General features: G+C 39.6%; 1 protein-coding gene across 3 annotated transcripts in view; it reads right to left on the reverse strand.

Annotated features, from left to right (window-relative positions):
• Positions 1-17,967, reverse strand: part of LOC129727270 (F-box/WD repeat-containing protein 11) — a 71,085-nt gene that overhangs the window by 4,232 nt on the left and 48,886 nt on the right. For all 3 annotated transcript variants that reach the window (XM_055684936.1, XM_055684937.1, XM_055684935.1), the window contains exon 2: positions 414-636. In XM_055684936.1, the coding sequence (XP_055540911.1) occupies positions 414-636 (223 nt within the window). The remainder of the gene's footprint in view (positions 1-413; positions 637-17,967) is intronic.

A 17,967-nucleotide genomic window follows, 5' to 3' on the forward strand; every position in this document is an offset into this window, starting at 1 on the left:
TTGGCAAGCTTAAGATTGCACAACAACATGACTTCTCCGAACAAAAACTAATAACATATGAACTTAAAGAGTAAAATATTGCATCTCTGCAACGAACCAATTCTTGTGCTAAGTTTACCTCATTTTACCGTAACTGATTATTGCAACGATTTTGTGCGAATGGCACGCCAAATTAACACTAATTCGAAATCGATTACGTTTATTGTCGACAAAAAGCGTACTCTTCATTGCAAACGGATGCACGAACAATTGCGCGCCGTCAAGGTTGTAATTGGCCCCGAAAAACGTACGGGTACCTACCTTCACTCCGTCAATCAAAAACAAAAGCGAGAGTGCCACGATTGCGATGACAAACTGTACTGCGCCTGATGTTGACTGTGTCTGGTACTGTCTGTACAAGCCGGAATACTTACTCGGTAATAAAGTGATGAAGTCCCGCTGCAGCATGGGTTTCAGGTAGGCATTAATGTGTCCGTGTTGGTAATGGCACATGCGGGACAAGAGCTGCTCTACAAAATCCACTTGGTCGGCTTCGTTCCACTTGGTGAAGTAGGATAGGCAAGCGTCCCGTTCAGTCTGAAACGACTGGGACGGTTCTTTCTTCCGCGCCGGATCATACAGTACAGATGTAGTGAACTGTGAAATATGAGAATGAAAAAAAAAAAATTATGCGGCTGTGAGTCAGAGCAAATTAACTAAGACGCATAAAGCAGGTTATTGTTCGTGGTTGACTTATGCTAAAACTTAAATTTTAATTTGACTGCAAATGCGTATTAAATGTGCTGTATTTTCGTTTGAATCGTAAATCTGGTAGCGACTGAGTGACTCGAATATAGGAACCTTGGGAATCAAATGTCTGAAAAAAGAGACTAAAAAGGAAACAAAAAGAATTCAAGAAGAGACCACGATGGAAATTAGTAAAGAAAAATATCTGACTAAGAAGCGAAAAAATAAATTGATTTGGGAAAAAGGCGTGTAAATTTCAGCATATAAAAGGATTGTATTAAAAAAGGTAATATAAATGTATTAGAAAAGGTAATACAAGTTTTGTAGTAAGATTGCTCTTGTATTCTCAAATTGTTTGAATGAGAAACAATAAAAAGTTAACCAGTAATCAACTATAATGATCTAATTTATCAGAAAAAAAAGACTGTTCAGAGATAAAATACGCCAGCTTGCCATTAATAACAATAATTTTTATATGTATTACTATGGATTAACTAAATTGACAATTTTCAAAACAAGAAAAAAAAGTATAACGGGTAGCCTATAAGTTTGAAGTCGCTTAATTGAATATTACAACACCCGATTTGAATATTGCAGCACCCACTAAAAAGTTTAGCATCACCTGAAATAGGCAGATATTTCGTGCATCTGACGACATAGAAGGTTGCGGTCTTCAGCAAACTTTTTTAGAAAGTCAACGGCTTCTGAATGATCCACGGTTTAGTGCAGAATTCCACCGCTACGAGAATAAAATGAGCACGAAAACCGATGTCTTTCAGCTCAATTCATCTCACAATTCAAATTTTCAGAATATAACGGTCACTTACTCCTAAGGTCAAGGGCTTTAGGATTGTTCACAGTTCAGTACGGAAATCCATCGCGAGGTGGCGCTGGCGTCATTTCGACCTGATGAGATGGCTCGTGATTCTCACTTCCAGGTACGTTGTGGTATTCGATCAATGCCACCAGTAAAGGTAATGTCAACTAAGAAATATAGTTACTTTCTAGGTACACTAAGGTGTTTTTGCGCGGGTTTTTACTACGAATTTCTAAACTTAACGAGGATTAATCATAAAAGTTGTATCTTACGCGACGTGTTTTTTTCATTTTTCATTTTCAAATCGTTAGTTTGGAGTTTCCGAAGAGTTTACTTAATCCAATTACTAAATCCTCTCTGATTTGGACTAACCTTTTTAAATTTTTTCCTGATTTTTAGCACGATTCACAGGTAGAAATAACATTGCTTTATTTTCGAATGAATTTAGCAGAAATGATAAAAAACCCTAAGCAAATAAAGTTTTTTGACGAAGAATTACGTCTTACGGCAACATTATGAGAGTGTACATTAAAAAACCGGAAACATCGAAAGTGTCACGAAAATTGTCCACTTTTAAACGCTTAAAACTCAGTCAGTTTTCAACGAATTTCCTTCATTTTTACAGCAATCGATGGGAAAATTAGCATTACATTCATCGAAATGCGGAAACTTCCGGTTTCGGAAATACTTGTTAAAATGGTTGAATACCACCTAGTATGGATATTTTCAGAATAGAGATATGAAGCTCAGCGACCGAAAATCAACTTTGGACGCCATTGTTCGGTGCCTTGAAAACAGCATAAAATGATTGAATATCCCCTAATGCGGATATTTCCGGAATAAAATAAACACCAGGTTATTTTGAAATCCAAGGTTTCAACTTTCAGTTTGCGAAAATCTTCGTAAAATAACAAAATGTCACCCAGTATGGATATTCTCGGAATCAGAATGTTGTACAGAGTCCGCAAATCGACTTCAAACTTTATTTTGGAATCCAACGTTAAACAGCCTAAAGTGGGCAAATACTCTCAAACCAGTCATTAAAAAATAGAATTGAAGGAGAAAGAGGACTAAAATTTTTCGCTTTATATTATCAAATTGAATAATCACAATTGAATGTATTCCCTAAGCAATCATCAGAAATACATTGGCATGAGATGGGCTGTCGTAGTTCTACGTTAACTATACAACGACCTCTTCAACTTTTTTATGCGGATTTCGGTATTTATCCATTTTTTTTAAAGCCAAGAAATTCAAGTTTTACAAAGTTATGAAAGAACTTCATTATACCTCTAAAGACCAAAAACCAAACCAGTAAGGCGGCATCCATAAATTACGTAACGCTCATAGGGAGGAGGATGCGCGCAACTCGGCCTCGATATGACCATTTAACCGGAGATTGCTCATCTGTTACTTTTATATAAGCGTGTTGCAAGTCGGAGTAGGTTTCGTTCTGTCGTCAAATATCGTGGTTAATCTAACGACTACGCAATATTAACCTACGTTTGCCTTCGTAATGAGTTTACTTCGCGCGCAACTTTGTTCGACTCGTCACTTACCACGGTGACCAAATCCTACCTTTCCGTTGCAGTCGTCGAGATGCAGAGGTAAACCCGGTCTTCGACAGTTGTTGTCGGGACTGTTACACTTTCTTCCTTACAACATCCTTACTTACCCTAACGATCGTATGGACGTGGCCGGTGCCGTTGTCGATCCATACAGAAGCGATAGCTACTGAATTGCTGAAGTAGCCAAACACGTGATTCCTTGTGCAACTACGAAATGTGCGGTCATTAAACTCAAGCTCAAAGCATTTCGATTTTATCATGTTTCTGATATATAAGAGAAGTATTTGGTAAGAAGAAAAAAACCATTTACCCACCTAGCGGTGAAATCTAGCGTAGAAAAATTGATTATAAGTTAATGGTTTCTTTCAAGAGTTAAAAAATTAAATGATGAATCATGGTTTGATAACCGATCAAATTTACAATTGTGTAGAATCTGGCTTGCTTTTTAAAATGACTCCCCGAGAAACATTATTTAAAATTGACAACAATCTGACAACTTTCATGCCTTGCTCGAATGTATCTAGGACTCATTGGCGTCTTTATTGTTTATTGAAAGATAAAATGCTTAGATGTTTGAAAAATATAACGATTCCATTGCGTTACCGAGGATTTGCTAACATCAGGATAAATCCGGAACGTTTTCAGTAATTAGTTCCAAGGACAGTGTGCTTCTCAAGGTCGTGGGTTTCTTGCTCCCCCTAAAGCACCACATATCATTTTCTAACAGTCTGTCTATATTGTCAATGGAGAATCAGAAAATTTTGATGAAAGCGATGCCAATAACAGAGTGGATAAATAAACCGATGGAAGTAGAAACATACAGCTGCTGCTGCATTAATGCTGAAAATATTGACCGAGTCATGAAACTTCAATTGAAAACATAAATAATATCATTATACGAGCTCAGTAAAATAGTTTAACTTTAACTTGTATATTATCCTTACGAAATTATGTGCAATATGCATAAAAAGTCACTATATCAATAGTTCTTTGAAAACATTGTTTTGTTACATGTTGTATTATGTTTCGCTCTGTTAAAATGTTATGTTTGAGTTAATAGGGGCCGTCCACCGTGGACAGAAAAGTCGTCATTTTACCCCCCTCCTACCCCGCATGGACAACCGTGGACATTGATGACCCCCCTCCCCTCCTATTTGTCCACGCGAACATTTTTTTACAAAAAAATTGAGAAAGTTTATTTAGGGATTAGACAAAAATAAACCCATCAAAAGAATAACAAAAATAATTTCAGATTCAGTTTTAAACGACCTAGACCAGAAAAGCCAAGAATGAAATGAATTCAGTGAAAATTCATCCTAAAAGGGTTGAGAAACGCACCAGAAGAAATACATTATAAGTTTTGCTGTAAATGGTTCCGAAGTTGGAAGAGACTAAAATCAAAAATAATTTCACATGTTTACACATTTATGCCTTGAATGAATGATAACACTTCTAGACGCGAGATAAATAACACAGAAGGCTCCAAAATGTATTCTAAAACTTCGCAGCTTCCCGAGGACTAGCAGTCCGAAGTACCTTCTTTCCCCGTAAGGACATCCACAAAACCACCTGGAGATCACCTGACCAACGTATAGCAAATCAAATTGACCATGTTCTCATCGACAGCCGGTTCTTCTCTGACATTACAAACGTACGTACCTATCGCGGTGCGGATATTGGCTCGGACCACTACCTAGTTGCGGTATCATTGCGCTCAAAACTGTCGACCGTATATCACGCGCGACATCGCCGAACCCCGCGGCTCAACATTAAGCAGCTCCGGAACTCCCAGGCTGCGGAGGAATACGCGCAACAGCTTGAAGCGGTGCTACCCACAGCGGAGGGGCTGGGCGCATTGCTTCTCGAAGACGGCTGGTGCAGCATTCGCACAGCTATCGTGGAGACCGCAACGGCGACACTAGGAGTGGAAGCACCGAGTGGCAGAAACGACTGGTATGACGGGGAGTGCGAGGCAGCGGTGAATGAGAAGAACCGGACCTGGCCGATATACCTGGGCAGGTCAACGAGAGAGAACAAGGCCAATTACAAACGGGCACGGAACGACATGACCACGGTTCTCAGACGAAAGAAGCGCCAGCAAGAGGATCGTGAGCATGAGGAGCTGGAGCAGCAATACCGTGCCAGTGAAACGCGGAAATTCTATGAGAAGGTAAACCAGTCCCGCAGAGGGTATGTGCCGCAAGCCGACATGTGCAACGACGCGAATGGGAACCTTCTCACGGATGCCAGCGAGGTGGTCGACAGGTGGAAGGAGTACTTCGATGGACACCTGAATGGCGAAACAGCAAACAGAAGCGGAGCAGGAACCTAGGAGCACCAGCAGCGGATGATCGAGCACCAGCTCCCGATATTCACGAAGTCCTTTGTGAGATCGGGAAGCTGAAAAACAATAAAGCCGCAGGCAAAGACGGACTGCCGAGCGAGCTCTTGAAACATGGAAGAGAGGCGCTGGCTAGAGTGCTGCACTGGGTCATTTCCAGGATTTGGGAGGAGGAAAAACTGCCAGACGAGTGGATGGAGGGAGTTATCTGTCCCATCTCCAAGAAGGGCGACAAGCTGGAGTGCCGCAACTACCGCGGCATCTCGCTTATCAATGCCGCCTACAAAATACTCTCACAGACCCTGTTCCGCCGTCTATCACCTTTAACCAGGAGGTTCGTGGGCCAGTACCAAGCGGGTTTCATGGGAGCCCGTGCCACCACGGACCAGATCATCTCAATCCGACAGATCTTACAGAAATGTCGCGAGTACAACGTGCCCACACATCACATCTTTATTGACTCCACGGCGGCTAATGATACAGTCGATCGAGAACAGCTATGGCAGATCATGCACGATAACGGATTTCCGGATAAACTGACTCGATTGATCAGAGCTACCATGGCGCAAGTGATGTGCTTCGTGCGTGTTTCGGGGATACTCTCGAGTCCCTTTGAATCGCGCAGAGGGTTGAGACAAGGTGATGGACTTTCCTGTTTGCTGTTTAACATCGCCCTTGAGGGTGTGATCCGGAGGGCGGGCATCGACACGAGGGGCACAATTTTCACAAGGTCTGTTCAGCTTCTGGGCTTCGCGGATGACTTCGACATCATATCACGTAATTTTGCGACGGCGGAGGAAACTTACGCCCGACTGAAAGCCGAAGCTGGACGAATCGGATTGCGGATAAATGCGTCGAAAACAAAATACATGCGAGCGAGAGGCTCCAAGGAGAACAACATCAGCCTTCCAACTCAAGTCTCTGTGGACGGTGATGAGCTTGAGGTGGTCGATGAGTTCGTGTATTTGGGGTCACTGGTGACCGCCGACAATAACACCAGCAAAGAGATCCAAAGACGCATCCAGGCAGGAAATCGTACCTACTTTTCACTCCGGGAGACACTTCGATCGAATCGAGTGCGACGACGCACGAAGTTGACGCTGTACAAAACCCTGATAAGACCGGTAGTCCTCTACGGGATCGAGACGACAACGCTTCTCGCGGAGGACCTTAACGCTCTTGGAGTTTTTGAACGGAAGGTGCTACGGACTATCTACGGTGGAGTATAGACGGACGACGGAGAATGGCGACGGCGCATAAACCACGAACTGCACGCGCTGCTTGGAGAGAATCCCATTGCACACCTGGCGAAAGTTAATAGGTTGCGGTGGGCCGGTCATGTCGTAAGAATGCCGGACGGCAACCTTGTGAAATCACTTCTCTTCAGCAACCCTGCCGGCACCAGAAATAGAGGGGCGCAGCGTTCACGATGGCTCGACCAGATCGAAGGAGACTTGCGGGTGATGAGACGCCTGGGGAACTGGCGAAACACAGCCCAGAACCGAGCAACATGGCGACAAATTCTTGATACAGCACGAGCCACCACGGCTCTCGTCTGATTGGTAAGGTAAGTAAAGAGATTTAAAAAGTAACAAAATTTAACAAAAAAAAAAACATAAAAACGTGTCGACAAGCAAACTGACTGAAACCATTAGAAACAGAAAGTAAAAACTATTTTCAGTTTCTGTTTAACAAGTTCTCAGGAAAACTGGAAAATCCAAAAAATCAGCAGGAACAGAAAAAGGCCAAAAATTACTTTCAAAAATTTACCCCAAATAAACCTCAAAAAAATTCAAACATTTTTAAAAGGTAGAAAGAAAGCACACAAAAGTTAATGCAGAAAAACCTCCTCAAAATCCAGCAGAAGTCTAAAAAAAAAATTGAATATATATCTTCAAAAGACACGTTAAGCAAAACGAAACAAAGATTCTAGAAACGCATCGAAGGCTTGATAATGGAAGGAATTATAATTTTCCTCGATACTGTTAAAACCTTTATCTAAACAAAAAATTATCCAAGTCCAAAAGGAAGTTATTTTAAAAACCAGTTGACACTAAAAATCAAAATGGTCCTAAATTAGGTTCTAATTGATAAAGTAGGTTATTCCAATGAGAGGATTAGTGCAATAAGAAATTTATTATTCAGCCTAATGGTTGGAGGACACTTTTAAATAGAAAGAAAGACCAAAGCAGAGATTGATTCCAAATTTAGCTAAAAGTGGTTTTATAGATAAATGAGACTTATGACGAAACGCAATCCAAATTCAGTTGTTAGTTTAGTTGAAAGTGCCTGAAATGGTGAAAAAATTCAAGGGATATTATTACAAATTATTCTACAAAACCTTAAAGTACTTCTGCTAACAAGAGAAAACAAAAAAAATCCTAATTCACCCGAAATTCTTGGAATGTTCTTAACATGTCCTCAATATGTCTGAAGAATATTTCCGAAAAAAACGAAGAGTCCACAAATAAAACGATTTCAAATTTATCTCAAAAATATAACTGAAACCAACTCTAAAACCCAGAAGAAATTTTTCTGAAGAAATTTTTCAATAAGCCAATGTATGTTTTTGGCAGATTTAAATTTTTTTGGAAAAAAACGTTTCCACGTGGAAATCATCATTACCCCCTCGCTTCTTCCGTGGACAAACGTGGACATTTGCGTACCCCCTACCTCCATAAGTTGTCCACGTGGAATGTAGTTAAAGTTGAATAAAGTTACGTAAATCGGCCTATTTTAAATATATATATTCGAGGTGCTACAATATTCAAATTGGATGTTACAAAACTCAGTTAAATGTATGAAATAGATATATATGAAAAATCATATAGCAAAATAGGAGAAGATAGCTTAGTTTTGACACACCAAGTTCAGATAAAACATTTGATTCGAGGTTTCCTAGTTTACCTTATTTTTCGTTGCGTTTTACGAGCTCCAATTTGGGATTTATTGCCGTAATTTGGTTAGATCTCAAATGCTTTCATATTAAATAAATTTTGTAAATAATAATATCATTCGAAACTAAAGACAAAAATGCAAAATTTAAAATTTTCATTAAATATACCAAAAATTGTGATTATTTTTGAAAACCGATATTTGATTATTCTTGTCCTAAAACGGAAAACGTGATTGAAATGAGGTTTATATCTTCTACCGTTTTAAAGAAGGATCCCGCGTAAAAAAGAACTTACTGTATACTAAAGAGCATATTAGCTTAGTGTCGTTCAGTAGAAATGAAAGAGCTGCTTTTTAAAATTTATTTTTCAATTTTACCAGATGCCTCACAGCAACGTTGCACGTTCAGCAGAAACCAGAGTTTACGCTAAATTCAATTCATCTCAAAGACAAAAAAACAAGATGACGGTAAAAACCAACTTTACAAACTTCCTCATCTCGACTAATACACTTTTTCCACGTTGCCGCTAGCCTGGTTTATGTCAATAGTCAGCACGCACGGCAGTCAGTGCTTCGAACATCTTTTTAGCACGAAGTGATAGACGTTGCAAACGTCCAGAGTTGTCCGACCGACATCGGAAGAGGAAGACACTTCAGCACGGGTATGCCTTATTTGTCGAAGTGGGTCATGCGAAAACGAAACGCAGGAGAAATTATTGTGCACCACAACCAGCCAGCTGCGGCAGGCAAGCCGGAATTGCGACACGAGCCCACGGTACATTTGCGGGGGCACTATATGGGGGCACAGCAGACGAGATTCGCACAGGCCTGGAAATAGGCTCTCTCACATCCGATTGGCACTTGACTCTATGTGCGGCGGACGGCGGTAATAGGATTTTGAGTGGAGAATCAATACGTGATCTCTTTGCACTTTTGTGGGGACTCTTACGTGGGGGACAGAGAAGAAAACTGTTGAATAGTACTCAACTAGTTTTTTTTTTTACTAATTTATAATGAAATTCCCAAACTAGTGTTGTTCGTCAGTGTGTGCGCAATGACCTTCAATTTTGTCCAAATGTTTTGAACTTTCCATTTTCCAAATCTATTTGCTTTGCCGTCATTATTCCATTATATTTTCAAAACCAACCACTTCGCTTCTGGCTGGCAATTGCAGCGTTGTGTGCTGACTGAATGATTCATTTGATGTTTCGATGCACCATCCGTTGTGGGTGTGGGTGGTACTGATTTATGCTTGTACTGTGCGATGGATTAACTCTATCTCTATTTTATCATAGAACAATGTGGATATGTTACATACGTCGGTTGACGGTTAATGAAAATGGCTGATGTTGAACATTACAAAAAAAAAAAAATCCTGTACGTTTCATCTGCGTTGAATCTTTTGTTCGTATTTGACATTGCATCTTGAGAAATTCCTCCCATCTGAGCTTGTCTCGCGGAGCCGTTGCGAAAGCGCAGGAAACATTGACAAAACTAAAAGTAGGTTAAACATTGCGTCTGCAGACAGACAATATTACTGAACCTCGGTGACTCTTAACCGTATCTCAGAAACGCCGAGGGGTGTAGGATATGGACATATAGCGCGAAAGGGTATGGAAGTTATTTTGGAATCGCAAACAATGCGCGAAAGCCTGGGCAATTGTAAACTCGAGAAAAGTAGGGCCAATGCCGTTGAAAAGATGCACACGATAGTTTTCGTTTGTGTTTGAGCACTCGTCCGCAATTCCTAGGGCCAAAGGAGGAATTTCACGTTAACTCACCCAGCCGTTGGCACTGCAGTATTCTGGCCGATTGTAAGTTTAGTAACATCGGTAACTTAACTGCGTGAAATCCCCCACAGAGAAAATCTCGAAAACGCAGTGCCTAAGAACCACCGGACTGGACGTCGAGTCTATCTATGCCTACGGTGACCCACTTGCCGTTTATTGAAGGTTAACTATCCGTGAAAGGGGTCATGCTGTCTGCATGGACCGCGATATTAACTTCTCTCCATATACCGACCAAGAATCTGCAGGACGTGTACAGTGATAAAACTTGTTTGAATTTATGTCAGCCAATTACAGGTCGCGCCGTGGATTCAGGTGCAGCGGCGGCGGTGCCCTATCGATGCATACACCCCTACCCGTTAATCTATTCAGCATAATAGATGTATCGTGCCTTTCACTAATGGCATAGAGCAGGAAAGAAACGCTGCTAGATGTTGTCGGTAACTGGCAAATATTTTGCTGATGATGGGATTTCCGCTCCAGTTTTCTAAAGTTGCAATCATCATCAACTAAATTAATGCACACCTAAAAAATTCCCAACCTTGAGACTTTTAAAATCACAAATTTTTTATCGTTTCGTACAAGACGACAGACAACACAGAACTCATGTCGCAGTTGTTCATCAACAGCAAGAGAATGGAGCCGTGATTGCATTCTGCTCACATCATATAAATAAAATTACCAGCAGCAGTAGTTAACGCCAGCTTCCCGCCGCCGCTGCCGTCGTGAAGTAAATATTATTGTTTGAAATGTAAATAAACAGAAGTGCCTTCAACCCGCGCTTCACAGGGCAGCATGTTGTTGTTGTTGTTGTTGTTGCTGTGTTCATACTGTGGGAGCAACGGCACTTTTCCGCGCACGCTGCACAAAACCTTGATGGCCTATAGCGGTGTAATGTACCGACCCTGGTTCCTACGCGTTTGTCAGTGCGATCTCATGACCGCACGACATGAATGCGCTTTGTTTACTGTTTTATGAATGTTTCTGCCGGGAAAAAATATCACAGATATTACAACTAATTACAATTTTGGCAGCAGAAAAATTTGAAAGGTTGGATTTTTTCAAGGTCTTTAGCATTTTTTTCATAACATTAAAATTTTAATTTTCTGACAGTACAATTTTTCAACAATAAAAAGCATTTGTTTATATAACAAATCAATCATGGAAGTTATGGCTCGGAAGTCTTCTTTTAAGGGACTTGCGGTGACTTCGATGGAAGTTCAGCAGGCGAACTGATATCATGAACACAAAAAACTGTTATTGGTGATACGTTAGTGATTTTCTTGTGGTGTTATACAGTTTTAGCTGTGTAAAACGGTCTGATTATGTGCCAAATAATCGTCATTTGCGGGAGATGTTACTTTTCTCATCTCATTCAAAAAAAAAAACGGCGGCTGGAGCGCATCGAGTGTTAAAAAAAGTTTACAATAATACAACTCGCAGTAAAACCACGTACTGTGATTGGTTCCGTCCCCTTGAGGACAGTAATTTCGATGTTGACGGCTCTCCGCGTGAAGGAAGACCAACAACTTTCGAGGGTGCCCAATTTGAGTATTTTCCGCAATGCAGAACCATGCCAAACGCAGGAATAGCTTACTTCGGTATTAGGAGTTATTTGCTTAGCCATTTCCCAGCCAATTGCATGCTTTTGGAATGATTAAAAATCAAGGAACTTGGATTCCCTATTGTTTGAATCCAAGGAACGTCGAAAGCCGCACACTGTTTCCAAAGCTGCTAACGCTATCGAAATTATTTTGACCCAAAAAACTTGATTTCAGAGCCACAGTGTCTTCAGTAAAGTTGTTCCATTAATTATTCTTCATGTTATAAAAGTTACAGTTTTGTGATTAATCCACCTAACAGTGAAAAGCGAATTTTGCTTTTTTTCATTTTTGCATATAAAAATTCCTCGTGTTCAGCAAAGTTGTAGCACATTTCATAAAAAACAACTTTGTCAAAGACATCATACTTCTATCTGCCTATTTAAATGAACTTAAGTGACGTTTTCTACAGATTGCCACTAAATATCAGTTTTTTTTTCAACATAACTTTTAGTTGTGATTTTCCACAATTTTTCAATGTTCTACAATGTTGTTTGCTAGAACAAAACAGAACATTGAAAAATTTTAGAAAATCACTATGAAAAGTTATATAAAAAAAATGATTGCAAGGGACATTCTAAGGAAAGCTTCACAATAGTTCATTTAAATTGGCAGATGGTGTCTTCGACCAAGTTGTTTCTGGGCTAAAACTTTACACAGCAAAGTGGATTCTCTCATTTGGGTAGATTAATTACAAAATTCTAACTTTCATAAAATGAAGAAAAATTACCAAAACAACTTTGCTGAAGACACTATGGCTCCAAAATCATTTTTTAGTAAAAAGTAATAAGTGTAAATTAGTGCATTATTCAAGTAGAAATCGTCAATAACCAAAAAAACATGTGAGATAAAAATAAGTTTTCTTCGAAGAAATTGTTTGTTTTGTTATAGCCAACAATATTACAGGACATTGAAAAATTGTAGAAAATCACTACTAAAAGTTATATTAAAAAAATTGAATTTTAGTGGCAATCTGTAGGAAACTCCACATAAGTCCATTCAAATAGGCAAATAGAAGTATGGTGTCTTTGACAAAGTTGTTTCTTATGAAATGTGCTACAACTTTGCCAAACACGATGAATTTTTATATGCAAATGAAAAAAGTAAAAAAAAAGTAAAATTCGGATATTTTCGCGTAATTCGAGTGTATTCTGCTGGATTCATGGAAAAAGAGTCTGCAGTTTAAATTGACATAATAGTTCAAGTTTGTATTGTGTGAAGTTGGCATGAAAAAAGACAATATCATATCAAGAACCTATGTAAAGCTAAGTATTCTGCTTTTATTCGTTCAATTATTGTTTCATATAACTAGCGCCAGTTAATAAAAAATGTTTCAATAAGAAAGCGCTAGAAAGATAATTCTAATTGGAAAATTTTGCTGTAACACCTGCATTGTTTGTCTGTAGGGATGTGCAAGTTGTTACGTGTTAATCAATATTTCTTCGATATATACACAGGAAAAAAAATTATTTTAGTTTTCAAAGTGAAATAAATCTACAAGCAGTAAGTGTTATGTTTAGTTTTTGCGTTTCATGCGTCTCGTGTGAGCAGTGCACTGACGTCGGCAGGGATACGTTGAACACCTTGCCTGCGTTGTCAATTAGCCGTTTTGAAAATAATTGGTCTATTTATTTGTTTATTTTTTTGGTAGATGCCAATCTGGGTGCATTGCTTACAATACGTCGAGATTTATTTTAGCGTGGTTTTGTGGAGTCGTTTCATTTGCTAAAGCTCTGCTTGAATAATCAGAATTGAACGAATAGGTGAGAGCTTTAAACCTTTTTACACGCTGGCTCTCACAACACGGAACTGGTATCATTAGAATATAATTCAGAAACTCGCGGCCTGACCGAACGGTTACGAACATTTGGCCCAGTTTTATACCCTTGTTTTATGATTTTTCTAGCTTTTGAACAAATATTGAAACACATACAAAGTTTTTATTAATTATGTGAAAATCTTGTTGGTCGGAATAGCAACTAAATTTTGATTGCGATTGCTTTGGCATTTTATCACTCAACTTAGAATTCTGTCTTGTTCGATATGCATATTGCATTTTTTTAAATTTTTGAGCTATGAGTGCATGAAACTTTGCCAGTTTTTATACTCAGTAGGTATCTTAACTTAAATACAAAACAAAAGATTATCGGGGCGAAGCACCGTGTCCTTTCGCGTATGCGTCTCGTGTGAGCAGTGCACTGACGTCGGCAGGGATACGTTGAACACCCTGCCTGCGTTGTCAATTAGCCGTTTTGAAAATAATTGGTCTATTTATTTGTTTATTTTTTTGGTAGATGCCAATCTGGGTGCATTGCTTACAATACGTCGAGATTTATTTTAGCGTGGTTTTGTGAAGTCGTTTCATTTGCTAAAGCTCTGCTTGAATAATCAGAATTGAACGAATAGGTGAGAGCTTTAAACCTTTGTACACGCTGGCTCTCACAACACGGAACTGGTATCATTAGAATATAATTCAGAAACTCGCGGCCTGACCGAACGGTTACGAACATTTGGCCCAGTTTTATACCCTTGTTTTATGATTTTTCTAGCTTTTGAACAAATATTGAAACACATACAAAGTTTTTATTAATTATGTGAAAATCTTGTTGGTCGGAATAGCAACTAAATTTTGATTGCGATTGCTTTGGCATTTTATCACTCAACTTAGAATTCTGTCTTGTTCGATATGCATATTGCATTTTTTTAAATTTTTGAGCTATGAGTGCATGAAACTTTGCCAGTTTTTATACTCAGTAGGTATCTTAACTTAAATACAAAACAAAAGATTATCGGGGCGAAGCACCGTGTCCTTTCGCGTATGCCTCGGTAAGAGGGAATAAAGCGGTCGTACATAATGCTCCGGTGTAAACGTGTCTCCGGCCTTGGTGAGCTTTGCTCATCTAAGGATTATCGGTGTATTGTGATTTCCGAGATGTACCAAACCATTATTTCGGAGACTGTACGCCCGTTGGTTCTTTTTTAGCACGTTACGATTCAGGGTAGGTTTCGTTCGTTCGATAAATATTGTAATTATTCAATCGCGGCAAAGACAAACCCTGCATGGATGCCAAATCTATTCCTGTTTTGCCGGTTCCCTTTTTTCCTTTTTTTTTTCTTTTTAATAAAGCGGGTGTGGCTTTTTCGTCATACCAGTGGTCGGCACGCGCTTGTTTGCTTTCGGAGAAGGCAGTTTCGCGCGCGGTATTTTGACTGCGCTCAGTGTGACTATCCTAATACAGCGCTCTATCGGTTATTTGAGCTGGTACCAGTAGTTTGCGTTCGGCATGCGGTTGTTGCGTTTTACGAAATCCATTCGTTTCTAGGTAAATTTGAATTAAGTTCACGGCATTGAACGCGAAGTTTGTTGTGATATAGACTGTTAACAATTGGTAGGTTGCCGAAGATAACTAGATCGTGGCGCGGTTCTATTTATATCGTCTCCTGGTGGCCGGTTGCCCAGAGACCGAGAAGTAACCATATCGTGTGCGGATTTGTGTAGAAAAGATCGCACCATCAACCTCGATGGATCCAGATCAATTCCTTGCCACTAACACTAATTCCTTCCTTTGATACTTGTGGATGATGCAGAGGATTCCTCGGTCTCTAGTAGCAACAAGTATTAAACTAACACTCCCGATATCCCTTCCTCTATTGATCTGCATTGGGCGTGGCCAGCTTCGTTATTAACCAGTGAAAAGAAAGATCACCAGGAATTGTACACTGAGAATGGCTTGCTACTCCTAGGCACCATTTTGACGGTTCTTTGTGCAATTTCAGCTGTTTCTGGTCAATCGCGGGCAACACACGGGCGATCAAATATGCTATGCTGCGATGCTATGCTAAAAATGAAAAAAGTAAAATTCGCTTTTCACTGTTAACTAATCACGAAACTGTAACTTTTATAACATGGGGAATAATTATTGAAACAACTTTACTGTAGACACCGTGGCTCTGAAATCAAGTTTTTGGGTAAAAATTATTTTGATCACAGCTTCGGAAACAGTGTGCGCCATTTTTTTTGCTTGCGAACAGCTGCTCACACAGCAAAAAAGGAAGGGGTTTTCTTCATTGCACCGTGACGGGTGATGAAAAATGAATTCGTTTTACAATAACCAAGATAAAAAAAGAATACCATGGAGACTGGCCGGTCATGTATCTACGTCATTGGCTCGCCCGAATAAACAGGCTGCGAAGGTTTGGCGAAGGTGGGGAACGGTAACCCTTTCAATTAATGCGGTTAGGCTGAGCTCCGCCCGACAAACGGTCACAATCGAGCGGAGGCACGAAAAAGTGATTCTACTGCATGACAACGCTTGACCTTATACTGCCAAAGTCGTTAAAACGCATGGAAATGCATATAAATTGTTCAAGAAGAATAGGAATTTAATTAGGTCAACACAATAAGAGAAGCTCGTAAAGCCTCAAGATTACAGAGTTCGCTTGGACTTGCGGATGGTCATGACTCATGAGTCTTAGTAGAATCAGGCCGTTTGATTTCAGAGAGGACTTTTGAGCATGAGTTTATTAGCAGGCACCCCCCCCCCCCCCCTCAACTCCTCCTTTTTGACCCAGCCCTCATGCTGCATTTTAGAAAAATCAGACCGACACAGAGGCAATTATAATTGCCGATATTTAACTGGAGAAACTAACGATGCTCGGTAAAATTTTAATCGTTATTTTCATAGCTAGCTGATATCCGCGATGCTGCGCCATTACGTTTAAGCCGACAAGCGCATACCTCTCAAATGTACATAATTTCATTCCAATTCATTCAATATTAATTCTATGATGTTATATCTATAAGGATGTATGCATTTTGCAGAAAAATTTGTTTGCCTAAATCTAAAATGTACCAATTTCTTTCAAAACTCTAACAAATTCATTCGGGAAAAAGCAGCTAAAATATTAAAAACTTGACGCAACGTTCTTAGTATCAGAATTTATTAGTTTTGGCTAAGAATATATGAAACATTGTCCTTATCTTCAATCTAGCAACACGTGCAGAAGGACCCAGGCACGAAACGTGAGCAAATCGAAATCGGTTATTTCTATTCAAAATAATTTGAGAAGTGTGTTTGTTTTACAGACACGCACGGAAAGGCGACTCCACCCTAATTTACGACCCGTCTTTTAACGGATGATGGAAGGCGTGATCCCAGAGATTTTTTCCCTCAAAAAATTTTCCTGTGTTGATAAGGATTGAATTTAGATCAGTCGGGTTGATTGTGAGTGGATCATACCACCACACAACCATCGACACCTATGTCGGCGTTAGGATTCAAACCCAGGCCACCAACGTGGTTGGCGGATATGTTTCCGACTACTACTTTATGTCAACATGTCAATAAGTTTTAACAAAAACAAATGAAATAACTCTCTATAGATATTGTGATGGTCCTGAAATGGCATCTGAGGTCAAATTTCGTGGTGGTTTGGAGATACTCAAATTATTTCTGGCCACATTGGATTTCAAAAATAAGGCGGATTTCTTGCCTCTGAACATCATTCTGGATCCGGAAATAACCATATTGATTGGTATTTGGCCATTTTTCCAGCAACCGGAAGTCACCAACTAAGATTTCAATAAAGGGCTGGATTTGGTTTCCGGTCTCCGGCAATCACCTCGATTCTGGATTGACCATTTTTAACTGATTTTCAGCGAAAGATGCCACTTCGGATTTCCAAATGGAATCTGGTGTAGATTTCTGGCTTCTGTGCGTCATTCCGGTATTCGGCCGTTAAGGCTGTTTCCGGAAACCGGAAACCACCGCCTTGAATTTCAAAATGGCACTTGAGGACGATTTTGGTCTATGGCCTATTTAGATTACAGAAATATTCATATGAGTTTGATATACCCTTCCTCCTTGATTACGCCACTGAGATACAGAAAAATCAATGTCATCGGAACATACTTGAGAATCCACGTAGACAAATTGGCACGGTAATCAAGCTTGGTGTTAAAAAGTTTACAAATAACTACATCAATTGTTACCACGTGTAAGCACAGTTTCTGGCAGTGTACCTGAGAGCCTTACTCGTGCCCTTCAAGATTCTATAAAACTATTTAAGAAAATTACTCTTGTGTCTAAATTTTTTTTTCATTCGTGGAAAATGCTGAGTGTGCTAAGCCAAGTATATGCCCAAATTTTTTTTAAGTAATAAAGTATACTACACTATATACTAAGTATCGCTTGGAATAACAAATAATATGCAAAATACTCAAGAAATTGTT

The sequence above is a fragment of the Wyeomyia smithii genome, chromosome 3 (assembly GCF_029784165.1).
Source record: "Wyeomyia smithii strain HCP4-BCI-WySm-NY-G18 chromosome 3, ASM2978416v1, whole genome shotgun sequence".
NCBI classification, from domain to species: domain Eukaryota; kingdom Metazoa; phylum Arthropoda; class Insecta; order Diptera; family Culicidae; genus Wyeomyia; species Wyeomyia smithii.